At 44.0% G+C, this 22,412-nt stretch overlaps 1 protein-coding gene across 5 annotated transcripts in view; it reads left to right on the forward strand.

Moving 5' to 3' along the window:
• The window catches only part of PDE5A (phosphodiesterase 5A), a 959,918-nt gene that overhangs the window by 508,185 nt on the left and 429,321 nt on the right, over positions 1-22,412 (forward strand). For all 5 annotated transcript variants that reach the window (XM_069630677.1, XM_069630678.1, XM_069630675.1 and 2 more), the window contains exons 5-6: positions 2,548-2,637; positions 9,035-9,172. In XM_069630677.1, coding sequence (XP_069486778.1) covers positions 2,548-2,637; positions 9,035-9,172 — 228 coding nt within the window. The remainder of the gene's footprint in view (positions 1-2,547; positions 2,638-9,034; positions 9,173-22,412) is intronic.

A 22,412-nucleotide genomic window follows, 5' to 3' on the forward strand; every position in this document is an offset into this window, starting at 1 on the left:
ATAGGGAGAAATGGCATATAGGGAGGGTATCAAAGGTTGAAGGTGTTGTTTGGTTATTTGCCCACCAATTGACTGCCCATGGTCATGCTAATCCCTATGTCCATTCCTACCCAGTTCCTGTCTCTGTGTGCCCAAATCACTTTCTCATCGGAACTCATTCAACTTGCTTTAATCAAGCCTCATCGTCAAACTTTGCACCTGAAGCACCTGTAATTGGAGTAATAAATGTGCTATTTGTGTAATAGAAATGTCTTAATCAGGTCTGTCTTCATCCACTCGATTTATAAGCGCTATGCATATCCTTCACTGAAGGCCTGTTAAATGAAAGTATTGGCAATGCCAACCGTTTTGTCTTGTGTATAAGTATATGTATTAGGCATTTGCAGGCACTGCTATTAGACGCCCAGGTCCACACACCATTTTGCACCTGCTACCATCAATAGCCAGTCAATACCACTGCAGCAGTGCCTGGCAAGTGCCTTTCCTATGCCTCCACAAAAGCCCAAACAGTTGGCATTGCCAATGCTTGTTTTTGATAACTTCATAGTTCCTGGCTGTGGTCCACGCTCAGACACCAGCAGTGAGAAGCACATGTGCAATCAGCAAACTGATTGGTTATCATGTGGTGGGGGCTGCACGGTCCAGGGGGTGTAATGAGTCATCTCATTTAATTTGGGCTATTAGGTGGCAGAGCCACCTATAAGTCAAAACTATTGCATTGGAGTACATGGAATTTGAGGAGGGACACAAAGCTTGAAGGTGTTTAGCTATTTGCCCACCCATTGACTGACCATGGCTATGATAATCCCTATGGCCATTCCCTCCCAGTTCCTGCCCCATCCCACCCGCAACACCTCCTCGTGGGGACTCTTTCAGCTCGCTTTAATCATGCCTTACCATCAAACTTTTCTCTAAAGTGCCTGCCAGGCTGTTTTTCAAAGCAGTCTTCTAAGAGTTAATGACTTAATTTGAATTGTAAACACGCTACTGGTGTAATACAAATGTCAACCAGGTCTGCTTTGAGCCACTCGATTTATAACCACTATGCATGTCCTTTACTGAAGTCCTGTTAAAAACAAGCATTGGCAAAGCCAACAGCTTTGGCTTGTGCATAAGTATTAGGCATTTGCCAGGCACTGCTATTAGATGCCCAGATACTCGCACCATTTTTCACCTGCTACCATCAATGGCCAGTTAGTACCACTGCAGCAGTGGCTGGCAAGTGCCTTTCCCATGCATGCACAAAAGCCCAAACTGTTGGCATTGCCTATGCTTGTTTTTTGTGTGTGTCAAATATGCCTGCAGGCATGCACCCACAAAGCATATTTTCTTTTCAGTGTCTAAATGATTATGTAAATGAGAGAAAGAAAGAAAAAATGCAAAGTGTTTTCCGGCCTCGTACACCATGAAGTGCCGACCACCCTCCCCGAAGCAGTGCCACCCCACAACCCACCAAGTTGGGCAGCAGGTGGGGACCTCTAAAGGGTGGGGGCCCGGGACACTTGCCCCGTTGGCCCAACCATAAAACAGTGCCAAGTTAATCATTGTTTATACATAAATACTCTGTTCTTATAGTCACTTGCAGCCCTATCGATTTGCACTTGAAACCCCAGAGCGCAGGGATGAGCCATCCTGAGCGTCAGGGCAGAGCACAAAAGCCAACAATGTTGCTTTGCCACTGCTTGTTACCCAAATTTCAAATCCAGCAACATCCAGCCCATTCCCACCACTGTTTGTGAAATGTAGTTGAGCTCAACTTGAACATAGCCAGCATTTCCACATGTAAACGTTATGAGGACAGCTCTGTCCCCAAGACATGTGTGTACATTTCTTGAGGCTCGATTTTACTCGCTTTGGCTATTTAACAAGCAGTTCTTGAGGTGGGTGATTAAAATCCACATGGTGCAAATAGCTCCGGGAAGTGTATGCACATGACAGAAACATTTCAGTCACAAACCTTGCAAAGTTACCACACAAGCAAAATTAAAACGTTTATTTGATTTCTTAACTTATTAAAGTGTATTCTTGAAATGGCAGAAAAGGGGTTCTTTTAGGAAAAAACTATCAAATAAAATTGATGATATTCTCACATGTGCCTAGAAAAAATGTCTGATGCCTTGTTGAAAAGGGAGCGTTTGACTCCAGGAAAAACATTCCCATTTCTTGGGCTTCTGGTTTGCGAATAATCAAATCTGCCTTAGAATGTGCTCCTTTTTGTTGGACATCGTAATTTGCATTTGCCTGTCTTTAAGCACTCCTTGGACACTCCTCGAGGTGCACCAACATGTTTACAATTGAAGTGTATGACGCACATGCACAATTAATACTTGCTTCATTTGCACTTACATTTCGCTTTGTGAATCAGCAGCATTTTACTCATGTGTAAGTGACATAACTAAAATGGCCGCCAGGGATTTTATGGGCGAGATTTCTCCTGCCTTTGCAGTGTTGCGTATATGTAAGCCTCTTAAGATGATCGGCATAATGCCCAGAAGACTTGGCATACTTCTTGTGGTTGCCAATTATATATAATGATTTCTTTTGCAGGACTTTGCCGCTTACCTGGCATTCTGTGGAATTGTTCTTCACAACGCACAAATGTATGAGACGTCACTGCTGGAGAACAGACGCAACCAGGTAACTGCAGGAGCTCAAATAATTACTACACAGTGAGTATTCGAACGAGGCAGGGCCAGTTCACTCTTTTCTGCAAAACTTTGTTTTTGTAGAAAAAGATTAACCATAGCAAGCGATTGCAAATAAATCTATTGTTTTTTTTAAAAAATTATCAAGAGATACCAGGTTCGTTTGTTGCAGGAAACTATTAGAACCCAACTTCCTCATGGTGGACCAGTTGTATTTGTTTCCACTTATTTCGTGCAGGATATTGAAGCTGCGGTTTATTGTCCATGAAATGGACCAGGTAATGGTGCCCAGCAACCTGCGGGGTATGGTCAATTAGCACCCATCACTGCAGCACTTGAGATCCAGCAGCTCAGGTCTCCTTGTTGCCAGTAAAATCAAGGGACACTCGATGTCAAATAAGTGTACATTGATATGATATGACAATTCATTTCTAATGCGCATGAACCCAGGTGTATCTAGGCGCAGCAAGACAAGGTAGGGAAGACAAAGGGAGGACAAAACAAGCGATCTTACTAGGTCTTGTGTCATTCAGATCGTGCAAGTGCATTGGGGAGAGGGAGAGGAGAAGTGCCACTGGGAGGGAAGTGCCGTCAGGGCAACATTGTTCAGAGTAAGTGCAGCTGGGGAAGCCGGCTCTGGGAATTGCAAGGTGGCAGGGGACTGTAGGGTTACAGATACAACCCCTAAGTGTGCGGTTGACCCTAGAGGCAGTGCAGGGGCTGCTGGTCGTGAGGGAACCTGGTGCCCATTGAGTTGCGGAGGATGGTCAGGCATTCAGTGATTTAATTTACTATGAGAATGTAGGGGAAAGCAGAGAGTGATGGAGGGAGCAGCCAATACCTTGCTCAAAATACGGACTAATCCCAGTAGATTCAGCATGCTGTCTAAGCAATCTTAGTGTTGGCCACACCTGCAAAGGAAGCCAGCAAGCATTATCAACCATTTCTTTATATCTATAAACGCATAGAGGTAGGGAGACCAGACAGATAAAATAATAGAGACAGGAAAATGTTTGACAGTGCAGAAGCGAAATTCCATCACCAAATCCTTCAATAAGTGACGTCAGGCAGCAAAGGTAGAATCAGGATTTCTTTCCGTAAAGGTATGCAGCAATGGAAAGGGTACCTAGCACAGTAGCCCCGTCCCAAAACTGTTGCCACCAAATGCACAAATCTATGGGATTTTATAGGGTTTCATACAAGGAGTCTTTCACAGAAGAGTCAGTATGATGTCTTGGTTACATTAGCAATGTGCTTCCTAACAGAGCATCCTCCCACACAGTTGGAGACCTGTACGATTCCACTTGCCCTACCCACGCGATACATACCACCTCCTCCAACAGATCTTTTCATTACATGTAACAAAACCAAATCATGCACCTAGTTCCCAAATGACACCTGTTCCAGTTCTCATGTGGCCAAACGTGCCACCATGTGATGACATGGGGTGTGCTGTTGATTGTACCTGTGCCGCGAACAGAGGCTTGCATCATGCCTGCATGGTCTTATGGGCTCTCATGTGCATGCCAACTAATCAAATCTCTCACCATGCTACACCCACGACATGGTTACAATCACTGCATCACCATCAGAAACAAAATACTGTTGGTTTCAATACCAGTCACTAGCATTCCAATTTAACATCAAGATCATATATATGTCAAACACTTGGAATACACAAACACACACACACACCCTGGAGGGACTAAATAAATAGGAAAAAAATATAGGCCAATTAAAACCTTCACTGCCCGCTACAAATTCCAAATCATCAAGTATGCCAATATATCCTTAAAAGAGATCACTTTTACGTTTGTTGATATGCAGTACATTCTTGTTTCTTTACCAGTAGAGAGCAAAGGGACCCATCCATTGATCGTTCCTATGCACTGGGATGCTGGAGATTATGATGGGCGCACTCACATCAGCTTTGGTTACTACCTTTTCCGGTAGGTTTCCTGAGAGTTTCAATTTACCAACCTTTATATTCAGACTTTAAAGTCACTCAGACATTTCTGTGGCATTGTCTTGTTACTTCACCAGTACACCAAAGACATACAGACACTTTTTGACCTCCCTAAATTAACTTGAACCATCGTCCACTTATTACATGCGCCTCGAGGAGGTTGGAGGTGGATTTGTTCTAGCACTGACTACTAAAATCTGATTGGGATTATTTCCAGGAATGCCAAAACAATCTGCTAGTGCTCTCCACTGAGATTCATCATGACTCATCTTTTCTCATATGTATTCATTGTCGATAGCATGACTGTTAGTATTCAGTGAGTCTTTATTTATTTATTTATTTTTATTTACTGTGCATTTGTTAGGCGCTTATACAGTAAGTCAATTCTGTTTCATGTGTGAAGGCATCTTTGATGTCCTGGGTGTTAGTCTTAGCAGTGCACAGTGGTGGCGCGATTTATGGTTGCTTAGCTTATCATAACTGTCGAATTTCTGAGGTTTTTCAGTTTTACCTGTAACCATGACGTCCCTCTAACAACGTTTTTCCATTGAATTTCATAGGTTTTTATTAGAGCAACCTAACCATAAAGTCCCCTTAACCACGTTTTTTCATTGACTATATATACATACATACAGGCATGAATACATTTTTTTTCATACTGCTGCCCCGGTCTGAACATCAGATAATGCCTGCATGAAGGCTTTCCTGCTCCAGCACAGCATGCAGCAGTAACCAGAAAACAGGGAGATCTTCCTGGTTCCTGGCCATGTGCAGTGGAGCCAGAGTGCCTCCATTATTCCACCAATGGAGACCTAAACATGTGTAGAGGTTCAGGAGCAACCCTACGCCCATTTAGACTTGCCGCTCTCCAGACTGCATCGTCAAAGTGCCGTGCAAGGCTGAGAAAGCAAAATGACTCCAGCCTTGCATGGCTCTTTGGGAAAGCCTGCTTGGGAACCAAAACTGTCAAAAAGACACAGCGTTTCATTTTAGGGGTTAAAGTCAAACCTGGAGCTCGTCCTCAGCTACTTGCCGCAGCTGAAGGAGCATTCAGTCTTTTCACTGGTCTGATTTTGTCTCATTCATAATAGATGGATGATGTTGCTGCTCCTTAAAAATATAAATATCCCAGCACACATTGGGAAAGGGAGAGATTGTTTGCCAATTATGCGTAGACATGTTGACCTATACCTCACATTATCCTTCACCACTGATGATGTTGGCTAGGGATGATAGGAGTGGAAGTCCAAAACATCAGGAGGACCACATGATGAGTAACCACAACTAGATGGATGTAATTAATGAAAAGGACGGCTGTCTTTTGTCTCTTCTGAGCTTTCTTTATCTGACCATTCATTAGTTGGAAAGGAGACATTTAGGGTGCAATATTTACTATTATAATAAGTATTGGTGTTATGCTTCAGAGTTAGTTGCTCTATTGCAGTTGAAAAATGTAAACAGAACATGTCTATTCATACAACTACTACTGATGGAGGTGCACTGCTACTGTAGTTCATGTCTAGACTGCCCAGTTGCACCATTAAGGGCTACCATCCTAGATTGAGTATTTTTCTCATCCTTCAAATGACCGGCAAGATGCAGGTATCAATCTTGGCAGGAAAACCCGACTATAGAAAGCTATGTGTGGTAGAAAACATTGATTTTCTGTTTGTGACCCTTTGTTAATCATACACACCTCGAAGGAGGCAAACATATTACAACCTGTTCTCTATCTGTAAACTGATATGGCAGACTAAACAATATTTATTTTTTATGGCAAATCTGAAAAATGCCTTAATTCTCTTTCAAGCTATACAATGTAACTTGCTTGGACAACGTGGAAGTGAGTCTCTTATTTGTGCACATCTATCCAGACTGGTTGATAGCTTTTTTAGTTTTTGGCACATTTGGTGGTATTTTAGCACCACCTTGTGACCAAAACATTTCTAGAGAGAGAGAGAGAGAGAGACAGACAGACAAAGAGAGAGAGAGAGAGAGAGAGAGAGAGAGAGAGAGAGAGAGAGAGAGAGGAATGAAGGGGTGTTGAGAAGCAGAATGTGTGGTTGGCATGACAACTGGTAGAGCTATAGGCACACATTGGCCACACCACAGAGTTTTACTTCCTGTGTTATTCCACTCACCAGTTTTTCTGTCAGTCCTCCTTTTCCCAGTCCTTCTCCTTCTCCTTTGTTACAGCCCTCCTTTTTCTTCTTTCCAGTCATTCTCTTTGTTTCTTCCTGTCCCTTTCCTTCTCCATCATCTCTGTCCTTCTATCTCTCCTCAGTTCTTCTCCAATCCTTCTCCTGTTCATTCTTTTGGTCCCTTCTTTGTCTCCTTCAGCCAGGTACTTCCCTTCTCCTTCATTTCAGTCCTACTTCTTACCTTCACCTCAGTCCTTATCTTTCTTTCCAGAACTTGTTCTTCAACCCAGGTTGACTCATTCGTCCCTGTTCATCTACCTTTCCTTTGTGCCAAAATGTATTCCTTCTTCATCCCATCCCTTCTCTTTACTTTGTCCCTTTCCTTCTCTATCATCCAAATCGTTCTTCATCCCAGTCCTTTTCCTTCATCTCAGTAATTTTTCCTTGTTTCAGTTGTCCTCCTCCACCCTTCTCCGTCTCTCCTTCTCCTTCTAACTTTGTCCCAAACGTCTTCTCCTTCATCCTAATCATTCTCTTGCTCCTCCTTAATACCAGCCCTTCTTTCTCCTTTGTCCTAATCTTTCTACTTCTCCTTTATCTCAGTCCACCTTCATCCATGTCCTTCCCCTACTACTCATTTATCCAATTCCTTCTCTTCTAGCCCAGTCCTTCAGCCTAGTCCTTCAGCCTAGTCCTTCTCCTTTGTCTTGGTATTTCTTCTCCTTCATCCAATTCCTTCTTCTCTAATGTTCAAGTACTTCTTCTCCTTTTTCTTTGTTCCAGTCCTTCGCTGTCATCCCAGTCTTTCTGTTCACTTTCCTCCAGCCCAGTCTTTGTCCTACTGTTTCTCCTTCTGTTCCCCCCAAGTCCTGCTCTGGTCCTTGTCATTTTCTGCCAATTCTTCTTTTTCATTCCAGGTCTGCTCCTCCTTTATCCCAGTTCTTTTACACCCTGTTCTTTTCCTCCATCTTCATCACAGTCCTTCTTATCCTTCTTTGTCCCATTGTTTTCTACTACTCCTTCATCTCAGACCTTCTCCAACTACTTCATTATCTGTCCTTCTTCTTCATCCCTCTCTTTCTCCTTAGTCTCAGTGCTTACGGGTTACACTATTCTTTTGGGCATTGTTTAAATCCCTTGGTAAATGGAGCTTTCAGGTGTGTTTTTTGAAAAATTATTTATGATTATGAAATATGTAATCAGCCAGCAGATGCTAAAAGCTCTTGTAATAATAGTTACATCATTACTGGGTCTTCTGCTTGCATGTTCTTTGTGCTGGACTAGTCCATTCTAAGATAGACACAAGTTCATGCCTTCACATCTAAAATGCAATGAGCAACTGCAAAAGCAAAAATGATTGGCTTTGCCAATGTTTCTTGAAATTTCTAACAATCATTCCTGAGAAACATAGAGAGATCTAATCCGGTGATATTTTGGGATAATTAAAGAGACCCCTACAGTTGTCATATGAAATGACATAGCAAGTGTATTATTCATATTTGCACATATGAGTGTTTCCTATTGTATTTGCATTGTATTTACATATGCTACAATGCTCTCTCTAACTCTCTGAGGGTCAGACGTTTCTCCAAGCTAGGAGTGGGGGGTAGACCTTTCTCCTCTGCAGGTGCCTTCCCCTGGAACGGCCTTCCCGTCCCTCTGAAACTTGCTCCGGACCACCTGAGGTTCCAGAAGCTGCTCAAGACCTTCCTTTTCTCCTCTGCCTACTCTCTCCCTCTTCCTTACTAATCTGCTATCCTGTCTGCCTACCCTGACTGGCTGTCGGGTACTCTGGGTCTCACTGGGTACCAGGCCTCTCCATGACCAGTCTTCCTGCACTGCCTCTGGTCCTACTGAGCACTTAGGGACTGTAACTGTAACTCCTACTGCCCCTTAGCTTCCATGCACTTACCCAGAGCCGCGCTGCCCTGGCTGCACTTACTCAGAGCCTTGGTGCCATGACTGCACTGGCCCCTTCCATCTCCTCTGCACTTCCCCTCTCCCTTTCCCCCTGCACATTTGTTGCCGCACTTGCATGATCCAAATGGCACAAAGCATAGTAGGATCGTTTGTCCTTCCCTCTGTCCCCCCTTCCTTGTCTTCTGGCACCCAGAAACACTTGTGTACAGGCACGTTATAAATAACAAATCATAGTGTTAAGGCCATTTGTGGCGTGAATCCCGCTCTTACGGTCTATTTCATCATCTCAGTTTTGCCCATGCCATAATCTGCCTTTTGTCGCTGCCATCACTAACTAGTTGAATTTTGCCTTGTCCTCACAGGTGCTCCTTGACCTCGCTAGCTTGATATTTGAAGAGCAGCAGTCCTTGGAAGTAATCTTGAAGAAAATCGCTGCAACCATTATCTCCTTTATGCAGACTGAAAGGTGCACTATCTTCATCGCGGACGAGGATTGCTCTGTGAGTGTTGCCTAAGATCTCGCCTTGATATCGCCTTGAGACTGTACCGTTGTGTCCTATGGTTTGACAGTGCGTTTGGGAAATGTACAATAGCGTCTAAAATAAATGGTCGACCGTGACTCATAGAATCCTCAACATTATTGGACCTTCTGAATTCCTTTTTCAGCTTCAAGATGTTCTGTATGCGTATGCCTGCAGCATCGAACATCTCACTCAACCTCTTCTATAAATATGGTAGGCTAGAGGGAGTAGATGAAAACTACTTGCTGAAACCGTCGTGCCACACAAACAGTACAGCTGTTGCAGCGCTTCAGCCTTTGGAAGAGAAAAGGCTCTGGAGGAGCCTCATGCAGAAAGATTGCCTGCAATGGATGCACTGTTGGGATTACAGGGTTCGCCATTGGGACCCCTTTAAATTTCCCTAGTGAGTAATATCACCCCGAAGACCCAGCTTTCAGATGTGCCATAACTCGCCCACAGAAACCAACAAGGGAGGGTTGTCAGGCTGTCTGTGGCTTAGCAATAGATAGCAGTGGCATCATTTAGCAGTATCTTTGTGCTGCAACCATGACATAATGCTTCTTCTTTATAGTCAGATGTCGGAATCCAGCATACTTTAAAATAATCAGCTTTATATTTATTGACATTTTATGCCCCCAAAGCCAGTTTTCATATTTATTCGTAACCTTACTAATCTCCTGCTTTCTCAAAACTGGGTAAAATATCCACCTTTTAAAATATCTCACATCAGATGTATACTCTCTCTTTCTTGCAGCAATCACTGCTTCATATATTGGGGCCATCTTTGCCTTACTTTGGAATATCCTATTCTTTGTGTTACCAATACTCGAAATCAGGTTACCAATTACCTTGCCTACATCCAACGATAACTCATATCCATAGCTTGTCCACTTATTTAAACTCATTTCATCCAAAGGGAGCTCAATTCGTGTAATCCTTTTTCATGTTCCTACATTACGCACTGACCATTGCAGCCTATTCTCCTCAACGTTACTATCCGCCCCAGCCAGTATTGTTTGACTAATTATCTTCTTATCTACATTTAACCAGCATTTCAAAATAATGTGATCCCTCACCATTGTACTAACAGGGGTATAAGCAGACAAGTACCTCCTCAGGGCTTCTGACATAAAGATATAATCTATTCAGGATCACTATGTCAATTTTTCCATCTATACATCAGACAACCACCCCTATCTAGATCCCTCTGTTCTAATATTCCCAAGCCATATGAACCCATAAAAGATGATCAAAAGAACTCATCACTCATCTCCTGTGCGTTAGTCACCATATAACTATCCTCCATGGTTACGCACTGAGTGTTAAAAACACCCAAAACCATAATGGGGAACATATTTATTTCTAGGTTCCAAGCAGCCAATATTTGTTCGATATATTCTCGAATAGGCCGAGAGATTCCCTTTCCCGCAGATACATATACATTAATGATCAGTATTTTCAATTGAGGTTTTGCAGATTTGATAGTCACCACAACAGCCAAAGCATTCAAGTTAAATAATGTAGGCAGGCATTCCTTTACTAGCATATTAGTTCTTACTTTAATTACCAACCCTCTCTTTGGGCGGCCCAATCTTTTCCATGTAGAAAATCTCTGAACTATATTGAAGCCATTAATATATATGTCATAAGTCAACCAGGTCGTGTGTAGGATAAATACATCAGTACTCAACATAGCATCAACCACCTCTTGTTAAGCCAAAAATGCTTGAAATCCCTGTGAATTCCAAGATCCAAAATTCACCCCACATCATGAACAGACCTAAGAACACCCTTCTCAACATAACTTAAATCTTTCTCCGAGCACAATGCTGCAGGTAGCCAGGCCCAATTTGTATTTCCATCGGACAACTTAAAGTGCTCTAACTTTGTTGTTAGCTGATGGATACTTCTACCAGCTTTATGAGACAGCATTTGCAAGCTGGGAGGATTGATGCATATTCACAATAAATGTCCACATTTAAAGTAAACTCAAATCCCATTCTTAAAAAGTAAGCCGAGAAAGTCAATAGAAATTCCACCAACGCTGGAGACACAACATGTATCACTGGCCAATTTGTTGCGCAAAAGTCCACCAGTAAATTTCACCAGAGCAATGTCATTAGTGGTTATCATTTTCAATTGGGTAACAAACTGCAGCAATTGCAATACCATGTTTCTGTTCAGAAATGGGCCATCGTTAGTGGGGAATAACTCAATTATTTGTACTTTTCTTTCACCACTGCTATTTAGCAACCATCTTGTATTCAGTCGTACTGTTTTAAGGTGCATGTGTGCATCAATAACTTAATGGCCTCTTCTTGTAGCCTAAGATGGCACTCAGTCTTCTCCCCCTCCTGAGGCGATGAACTAATGGCTAACTGAGGAATCTATAGACCCAAATGTTATATCCAGTTGCTCATCCGTGACACTTCTTTGCCTCCTAGTTTTCTTAACCCAATTATCCTGTGGGCCTGTCAGAGCATCACGCATTACTGGATCATCATTTTCAGTGGTTTGTACCAATTGACATCTCCCTGAGGGGTGAGCATACGATTCTTTGACAGAAACCGTTTCTGCCACGGAACCCGAATTTGCTCTCGGTTGACCAAAGCTAGCATGCAGAGGACGCTTCTCTGCATTACTTGCCAGCCTCTGCATTTTTTTTCCTTTGTCTCCTGTTAAGTATCTTTCTAGTGCGCTTTGCATTCCGCGTTTCAGACGAAACCAAGTCATCCTCCGGCAAAGCGAAAGAAACCTGGTCAGATGATGCTAGAGCAGGACAGGTCCCCAATAGCACCTCATTACAATCTCTTACACCTTGACTAGAGTGAGATATTTCTCCCAAACCCACAACTTCAATGTGCTCAATGCTCTCAACAACAGCCGCTTTGCCATCAGGACCACATTCAAAGTAGCTGCTCTCTAAGATTCGGCTCACCACATGGGTTACTTATTTTTGCACTCAAGCCATATTAGTACAGAACATGTAAAGCACCGTTACAATTGTAACAAGTTCAGCTGTTTCTGAATGGTAAGACACTGAGCCAAATGACGGGTTTGCACTTTGGGTTCCGGGTCGGTCCACAATTTTATCAAGGTACATCTGGCAGCTTTAACTGCCTATTTTACCTCTCAACACAAAACATGTTGGTGGAGGTGCTAGTCATTATGCATTCATGGAAGAGGTTAAATGCATTCACCCTGCAGTGGCTCATCCTCTACCAGGATGGGACCTTAATACAGATCTTCAAAGACTCATGGGAGCACCTTTTGAACAAGTGCATAAGGCTTCCCAACAGTCGATACCTATGAAGTGACTTTCCTAATAGGTGGAACAACTATTAGAAGAGTAAGCAAGAACCGTTCGTATCCATTCACAAACATAAGAACACATCCATGATTTTCACCTAAGATTATATCTAAATTACATGACATCCAATCCATCGAAGTACATGGTTTCTTCCCCAACCCTCAAAGTGGGGGAGCTAAAGCATTACACGCACTAGAAGTGCTCAACGCAGTGATGTTCTACCTTAACAAGACAAAACAATTAAGGAAGACAAGCCAATTCTTTGTTTCACTCGCAACATGCTGAGAGGAGGATCCCATTACTAAGGCCCCAATATCAAGATGGATTGTCAAATGTATTCAATTTTGTTACTCACCAGCTCATGACACTCTGCCATTTACTCCCAGAGCTCACGCAACATGCAGCACTAAGGCAACCTTAGCCTTTATTGCTAATGTCCCTCTACAATAGATTTTCAAATCTGCAACATGGAGCTCAGAACATACTTTTACACAACACTAATGTGTAGATATAAGGCAAGAGCAGATTCCCAAGTGGGACAAGCAATTCTTAAACATTTATTTTCTTCTGTTCCTGCCTCTCACCCACCACCTGCTTCAACTACTGCTTGCTAATGTATGCACAGCATATGAATCCAAGCAGATTCACAAGCTCCAGAGGGGTAGGGAGTGTGGAGAGTTGGGAAAGTGTTGGGTAGTGGGTGGGTAGAGAAGTGGTACGGAGGTATGGGGTGACCACACATTCAATGAAAAAAGCGACCAGGAAAATGAAGATGAAGTAAATGACTACACTGTAATTTATTTCGATCTTATAGCGTATAACTGTTTTTTTGGTCAGGTACACACTGGGCGAGGTTGAGGAATGGTAATGGGCATGTGGGGGAACTAGTAACAGATTTTCCCTAGCCAGAAATGAATCTGTTCTTCCCACTCTGAATATTCATCAATTTGGGAATTCATGACTCGGACAACATACCTGCAGTTCCACTGGCTTTGCCCCACATTCTGCACATTATATGGGGAGATTCCTTTGATGTGGAGGGTGTGTGAACACTCATTGTTATTGAAGAGTATGGGGAAACATTCTTCCTTAAAGGGAACGCTTTGTTTATCAATGTTATGAATTTAGGTTTCCTCAGTGGGGATGGGATGCACTTATACTACCCTGCAGAGCCCCCTACTGAGTTTGGATACGGGTAGGGCGATCAGGACAAGTCTACCCTACTGATCTAGGGTTTTGAGGAAGGTGTGGCTTCCCAGAGATGCATGACTGTCATCGTCCCCTGCTACGTGACAGTGACCAATGCAGAGTGACTGGGGGATTCTTTCCATACCACCCCCCAACTACAACATACACTGGGTTGGGGTGACATCCGGCCCCTTGAGACTCCACCTCGCTGTATCCCAGAACCAGGCAGGAGACTGTCACATTTCTTGAATGCAAACTGACCCCTATAAAGAGGCGTAAAATGGCAGTGACTATGCATCCCCTCTGAACAAAATGGGGGGAACACAGTTGTCTGACTGGGGGCAACGTGGTGTTCAATCAAAATAAAGACATAAAAACAACCTAGTAAAACTTGAACATGGCCCTAATATACTCAAAAGGAAGCAGTAATATATTTTTAATGTCATAATATTAGCTCTGTTCCTCTTGTTTTTCACATTTCCATTTGTATTTTTGAACCCTCTGCTCTAGTTCTGACAGCTTCCAAAAACATGAATTGACCTCCATGTCTGTTTAACTCTTGACTGGAGTAGGATTTGTATAAAGATTGGTTGTGTCAATTGGCCATCATGCTGCATAGGTATATCTCCCAATTCACAGCTCTCTTTGTGAAGAAAGTAACATGTGTTATCTGCTCTTAAACTGTATGTGTAAAAGAGAGAGGGAGCCTAATCAAATTCCAAGTTGCTCTAACACCTGACTACGTGTCACCAAAAGTACCTAAAGCATTTCGTTTGATTTTCATTCCTCAATGGCTCACCACAATCCCCCTGCCAGTTCCTGACCCCCTCCAAATCAAAAGCCAATTTTTGCACATTGTCCTTTAGTTGAGAAGAAAGATCAGCGCTATCGTGTCCTTTCTCCTTTCTGCTCCTCCGATGTGCCTCACTTCCTCGTGGTTGCCATCTTACTCCAGAGCGAAGCACAAGTGCAGGCAACACTAAAGCGCTGATAACCAGAAAGAGCTAGTACTGCACCGATCTTCAAATGTGTACACTAAATCACATGTTTCTAACTTGTGGCTGTAATTGATTGATGAAAAGGATTATTAATGGAGTATATTATTATTAGTATTATTATTATTATTGTATTTATTGAGCGTGGACCTAGCTTCGAGAAGCAACAGAGCGCTTTACAGAGTTATTCACCAATACAGATACATAACAGAGCACTTTACAAAGGTGTACAACATTACAGATACATAACGCAGCACTTTTCAGTGGTAACAACAGAACCAATATACAGCAGAGGTAGGATACAGAGGGGGACAGAGGAGAGGTACAGCTGTACTAGTTGGCGGGGAGAAGAGGGGCAGGCTGCATCTAGCGAACCAGGTGGCTTGAGGGGCGACATGATGGCCAAGGTGTTGAGGAGGACAGATTCCTTGAAGAGGTAGGTCTTGAGTTCTTTTCTGAATTGTAGGAGCATGGGGGTGAGTCTGATGCTGACGGGAGGAGGTTCCATAGTCTTGGGGCGTAGGCAGAGAAGGCTTGTTTTCTGGTCCTTTCCTTTTTGCAGCAGTGGATTTCAAGTCTGCAAGTTTCCTGGCTTCTGGTGGTGCACTGTCTACCAGAGATGCAGAGTTTCTCCGCAAGGTAGCTTGGTTACTTGAGGGCGACTGCCTTATAGATGATGCAGCAAGACTTGAAGGTGATTTGTACGTGCAAGGGGAGCCAATGAAGGTTGTTGGGGGCTGGGGTGATGTGGTTGTATCTGCGTAGACCCTTGATGAGGCATGCAGCCGCGTGTAGGACACTTCTCAGGGGCACAAGGGAGGATGACCGGAGGTCTAAGAGGATTGCATTGCCCCAATCCAGGTGGAATAGGACCAGTGCTTGAACAGTGGATCTAAAGCTCTCTAGATGGACTAAGGGCTTGATTTTCAACATGAGATAGAGCTAATACCAAGCTGTGTTAGCTAAGTGGTTTACATCTCTGGTTTTCACCCTCTGACACTGCTGCAGCACTGCTACTCCTGGAATGCTCTACTTCCTGATTTGTGATCCTTTACAGCATTTGACACTATCTCTACTTAGGAAACTACAGTTCTTCTGCACCTGGACCCCTGCCTGACTTTTCCTCTGAGACACTAACTGCCTTTTGCTCTCTGAGGCTTGGACAATAATCTGTACTCCTATGTTCTTGTTACTTCCTGATTTGTATACCTGCCTGTTGTTGCTTTCCAGTTTTGTTCCTGATCTCACCCTGTTGCCTTGCATGTTTGATGTACCCCCCTGTACACGTGGGTGAGGCTTTCCCTTATACACCAATCATAATATGCATGGTTGCTCCTGCATCCCTACCTTCTGCAATCTCTTGACTCTTCTATTTTTCTGTCTATACTGCATTGCTTACTATGTGCTTGCAGCCTCCTTTCTCCACTCTTCACCTGGCCCTCTGTTTTTATTTTATTTACCCTGACCTTTGTGTTTTTTTTACTGTCTTCTCTATGCATGTTGCATCCCATCCTGCCTGAGACAAGGCTGTCCCAGTTTTCAGTCAATTACTTGCCTACTCTTAATTGTGTGCCTGATGTAGCCCCTCATTCCATGAGACGTGGTGTTTCCAGTCTGCATTTACTTATCTGCTTGTCTCAATTGCTTGTCTGCATGCCTGATGTAGCCCCTCTCCCATGAGGTGAGACTTTTCCAGTCTGAATTCATTTGTACCTGCTTGTCATATTTGCATCTTTGGGCTTTCCCTAATGCAGTCGACCTGTTTGTTCCTGCACTTCCTTTAACTTGTGTTGCATTTATCGTACCTCTCTCCTCTTCCCCTCACGCACCACCATCCCTCCCTTTAAACCCCTTTTTATGTTCCAGCACTTGCACATTTCAAATCGTCTCACGACCTAGTCAGAATGTTTTGTTTGTTTCCCCCCTCGTACCCTCTCTTGCACTTCCCCTCCTCCCCCGCTCCCCACTCATGCAACACCACTTGCACCTTCGGAATGTTTCAAGACCGTTTAAGAACATTGTTGTTTTTATTTTATCCCTTCATTCCACTTCCCTATCCTCCCTAGGCCCTTGTCTTGGTGTGCCTCGAATCACAATTTTGCTGTATGTTGCACATTACAAATACACAATAAATAAAAATAAAAATGTGTGCCTTGAGGAGAGGTGTTTGTCGATGTGGAACCTGAGGGACTCGTGCAGGGTATGAGCTTGGGTGTAAAGCCCTCAGAGTTCATGGTTGATAGCCAGGTCTGTATGTGTGGCTGTTCGGTGTTGTTGGTGAGGAGTAGGAATTTGGTCTTTGAGGGGTTGAGCTTCAAGTATGCACTAGATTTCCAAGACTGGATCAACAGGAGGCAGGCTATGGATGTCCTTTATGGAGTTGATCATCGGCGTATTGGTCGATGTGGATGTTGTGTATGGCTAGGAGGCCTCCCAGTGGCTCCATGTATAGATTGAAGATCACTGGGGAGAGGATGGACCCCTGCGGGACTCCACAGGTGGCATGCAGCATTGTCTATCTAGAGGAGTCCATATGAACAAACTGCTTGCGGTTGGCGAGGTAGCACTTGAACCAGCATAAAACAAGGTTGCTGATCCCCATGCGCTGATGTAGGGTGCCCGTAAATGCCTGGTGGTCTACTGTGTCGAAAGCGGTCGAGTGGTTGAATAGAACTACCTCCTTGGGTGCCGTCGTCAAGGATGTTGAGGACGTTGTCGACCACCTGTATGGTTGCTGTTTCCGTGCTGCATAAATAAAAAAAATGTTAAAAATCTAGGTCTGAACCCGGATTGGTAGGTTTGGAAAAGATTGTTGGTGTCGATTTGTTGCTGCAGTTGTGCAGCCACCGCTTTCTCAATGATCTTACCTAGGAAGGGAAAATGGGTGATGGGGTGATAGTTAACTCGGTTGTCCGAATTTAGAGTGGGTTTGTTTAGTAGAAGGAGGATTTGTTCTGTCTTTCAGGTCAATGTGAAGGTGCCTTAAATTAGGGGGCTGTTGATGATCTCCAGGTAGGGAAGGAGAGTTTCTGTGGGGAGGGTCTTGAGGATGGATGCCAGGAGGATGTCATTTGTATACCAAGTGGCCTTGATGGCAGCCATGGTTTCTGCCAGGTTCTCCATCGAGAGTGTCTTGAATGTTGTCCAGGGTGTGAAGATTTTTCGAGGAGCGACATGAGGAAGGTCTGAGGAATATGCTGGCAAATCTTCAGATTTTGTCGATGAAGAAGGTGTTGATACCAGTGGATTTTTCAATGGAGTGTGGCATGGCAGGGTTGGGTAGCGGGTTGACGCACTGCTTCACTACTTTGAAAAGGGCACTACTTTTGTTGTCAGCTTCTGCTATGGTATTCTGATAGTAGGAGGCCTTGGCTGTGTTGATTAGTTGTCAGTAGGTTGCTCAGAGTTCCTTGACGATTGCCAGACCAGATGAAGTGCTGGAGCGACATCAGGGTTTCTCTTGTTTCCTGAGGACTGTTTTGCCGAGGTTTAGTTCTTGCGTGTACCAGGGTGCTGACGGTTTCGGTTTGCAGGTCCATTGTTTCACAGGTGCGTGTTGGTCAATGGAGGCTGAGAGGGTGGAGTTGAGTGCTTCCAGTAGAGAGTCGCACTTCGCTTGGGGGTGTTCAGTGCATGTAAGGTGTAGGTTGGCGTGGTCTTCTTTGAGGGCTTCTGAAGTTTTTGAAGGACCTGAATGTTTGTCTGCTGGGTTTCTGCTGGGAGTGCTTGACTTGGGTGTTGTGCAGGATGTTGAAAGGCATGGCTAGGTGGTCAGACCAGTCAAGCGGGAGAGAAGAGCTGCAGTGGAGGGAAGACAGGTCAAGAGTGTTACCTTTCTCGTGTGTTGGGTCTTTTTCGTGTGCTGTGTAAGGCTGAGGGTGTCGAGAAGGCTGTGGAGAGCTTCCTTCATTAGTTTGGTGGCCTTGTTGCCTGGGAGATTGAAGTCACTTAGGAAACTGTTGTTTGCAGGCGTGAGGGACATGGTAGTGAGCAGGTCGGGGGGGAAGTCTCTGATGAAGGCAGTGTTGGGTTTAGGTGGTCTGTAGATGAGATGGAACGTGACTGTGTCTGTCGGGGCAGAATGGGAAGTGGCAGGAGAGAATTTCGAAGGAGCGATAGTTGTTGACGACAAGCCTGGTACAGTCTGGTGCAGGGCCATGAGGTCTTGTGTATGACTGCAAGACCTCTCACTGTCTTGTTCGGCCGGTCTCTGTGTTGGATACTGTAGCCGTCGGGGACAATTGACATCTAGTATGTGGGTGGAGGTGGGTGTCAGCCGGTCTCAGCGATGAAGATGGCGTGAAGATGGCGTCATGGTTATGTGTAGTGATGAGGTTGGCTGCATGGGTGATAGCTGAGCAGACGTTGGCCGGCATCAACTTCCGTGTTGTGGATGGTGAGGGGGTGTTGATGGGCTTGAGGCTGATGTGGGTGAGGTTTCTGCATTGCAGAGTCCATGCCTTAGAGGAGGGGCAATGTCGTTGACATTGGTGTTGCCTGATGATGGTGGGGATGTTCTGTGGGGATGGAGAGAGAAAACACATGTCGGTGCGTGCTTACTTGTTGTCTGAGCAGGGGTTCAGGCCATTGGTCCTCCCGGTCTGAACAGGTCCAAACAGGAATTTCCCTTTTCTTCATCTGCCCTTTACTTCAGACGCCTGGGCAAGGGGCGCTGATGATCTAAGAAGTTGATGAAATTAATAAACTTGGAGTGTAAGATTGCATGTTAGACCAGCAGAGTCAGTCACAAGTCAGGCATGTCTTGCTCCAGTTTTCATCATTCAAAGGTCAACATATTGAGCATTGTAGAGATTAATAATATTAGAATTTAAGGAATTCATAGTTGACACAGACCTTTGAAAAGCTGATAAGGCTGAGAAACAGTCAGTCATGCATTAGGTCTGCATGACGTTTCATCCTGCCGAGTTTGCTTACATGAGGACTACGGAGGTTATTTATATAATAATGTGGAGGGTTCATGGCTACGTGTCAATGTCCTCAGAAAGGTCACTAGGGCTTAGGCAGAGTCAATCACATGTCAAGCGTTCATGATGTAGAATCTGACATTCCTTAAATGAAAGCCATTTAGTTATATAGGATTGCAATGTAATGAGCTCTGCACCTGGGAAACACACATAGCATATCTATAGTAAAAAGCCTATTATTAAAGCATTTGTTGCCAAACGGATGAGATGACCTAGTGCATCACATCACTTGCACCCAAAAAAGCTGTGTCCTATTCACAAGGCTTCTGAATAAGATGACCTGTGCATTTATCAAATGCATGCAAAAGATACATGCTTTGCACATTTCCTGTTTGCATTACTTTTGTGAATGTGTTACTAAGTCTTTCTGTTAAGATTACAATTATTGGTCAGCAGGAAACGAAGACTTAGTTTTGATAAATATGTTAAAGATACAACTAGGTTTGAGCCATTCATCATTTGGACACTGTGTCCTCCCGGGCAGGAAAGGCTCGGACCTATTCCAATAACTTTATAATGTGTTTGCTTTGAACATGCGATGGCAGGAGAAGGTCAGACCTTTTCAGCCCAATGTTTACATCAACTTTTCCTCAGCATTAAATTGTCATGCCCTTGATCCAAATCTGTCATGCAAATATATTAAAAGTTTGGACTGAATTGAATCACTGCATACAGTAAGTTCTGGTGATTCGGGGTTAGAACAAATAATCTGACACGGGTTTAGTGTTGAATCAAATGCTCTGGTATACAACACTTAGACATTTATTGTAGGGAATTTGATACATAAAGGTCAAATATATTGGGAACCTTGTCCTCTGCACTGATTGTGGAAGTTTTTTGCACTTTGCCTTATTGTTTTCAATGTTTCTTTACAGAAAATGTCTTGTCACAAATCAAAGAATAGCTCTTGAGGGGTAGCTTCTGAGTTGCTACTGAAAGCCCTGTTCCTTTACATAGCTGTGCTGCGTGTGTGCCTCTATTGTTTTTCAATTGTGGTAATTTGACATTTCCAAAGAGTTAGTTCAGCATTGAGCCACTTTTGGCTTTGGGAAGTTTGCTAAAATGCTCTAGCCTTTTATAAGGTAGGCATTTATTCAGTCCCAACTGTAACCATTCCTCCAGATTCTCTATAAGAGCATCTAGGCTGCATTTCACCATCCATAGTATCCCGACCATGCTGTACACTTTTGAGAAAGGGCACTTTTATGAACTCTGGGTGTTAGCGCGGTGGTACTCTTGTTACTGTAGCAAAACAAAAAGATGGTGGCTGGAAGGTTTTGAATTAATCATAACCACGGGAAAAGCTCTGGACAACCCTCCAGACCATTGTTCTTCAGCCTTCCAATCCATTACAGAAGGGAACATACCATATGCAAATCAGGCTTGGCCCTGCCCCAAAAGGTCCGCTACATGTCTTCATCTACACCAACATGCGACAAATCAAAGGATGGTGAACGGTACACTAAGTAAATGTTTTCCAGTATATTGGGAGAGGAGACACGTGTAACAAAAAGCATTTCAAAATTACCAATATTTGGCTATGGTAGGGATGTGGTACTAATTGAGTCCCTCGAGAGTATTGGGACTTCTCCACCTTTTTTATTCATGGGCATCTAAATCCCCGTAGGGACTAAATCAGCTAGCTTGGTATTAGAAACTTTCCAACAGCCAAGACATAGTACGGAAAACTAAATCATGGATATCCCCTGATGTTTGTTACGGCTGACATGGCATTTATCAGGTTAGGTCACATCAAAGTAGTTTATTCAGATGACCCAAGATTCATAAAAACCTGAAAAACAATTCCTTCATAATAATGTATGACATTTAACCATTTACATATATAACAACCTACCACATAATACAAAGTCACCCAATGCTAAGCAAAAACACTGCATGTAATGGCTAACAATAAAGGGGATGATTCATGGAATTATTTGCATGGAAAATTGGGCATTTGAATCCCATTTTGCGTGCGAAACCCCATTCATCGATTCATGAATGCGCAGCACTTTTCCTGACTTGCGTAGACTTCGCGCAGGCTCGGCATGACTCTGTGAGCGGTCGAGTGCCTTACGCGAGACACCACGCAGAGTATGGGCGAGGCCGGCGCAGAGGGTGGAGTAGGGGGCGGAACTAAAAAAATGAGGAAGAACAAGGGAAAAAGTGGCCGTTACAAGGGACGGGCTGCAGGCGGTCAATAGCAGGCCCACAAATGTGCATGACAAAGCATATTCATGATGTGACTGCGCAACCTCCCGCCTTCAAAAGGCCCACGCAAATCCCTCCATGTCTCCGCCACCCAAAGGCAGGCATAAGTACACTTGCACATAGCACTCGCAGTGCAGAGGTGGGTTTGCATGTCAGATTTAGGGGTGCGTGTATGCAGCCGGGGATCTAATGGGACTGTGTACGCAGTGTAGTGTGGAGTAGGAATAGTTTACAGGGGTTCAAACACTGATTTTCAGAGTTTTACCCGAGTTAAGATACACCATACGCATGTTGTCAGGATGCCAGTAACAGTTACGGGGGACCCTGCACAGGGTCCTCAACATGCAGGCCTGCTTGCGGGACCCCACGCACTGTTTAAAGCGTGTGTGTGTTTGCACCCACAGGAGCTATACTGGCTGTTTTTTGTTTTGCTGAAAATACCATGAATACCATGAATACCCCGGGCATGCATTTTTTATTCTGCGTGCAGGCTCACACAGTGTCGTTCTCGGCGCATGGCCCTTGCATGA

The sequence above is a fragment of the Ambystoma mexicanum genome, chromosome 6q, assembly GCF_040938575.1.
Source record: "Ambystoma mexicanum isolate Mex_15411 chromosome 6q, UKY_AmexF1_1, whole genome shotgun sequence".
Lineage (NCBI taxonomy): Eukaryota > Metazoa > Chordata > Amphibia > Caudata > Ambystomatidae > Ambystoma > Ambystoma mexicanum.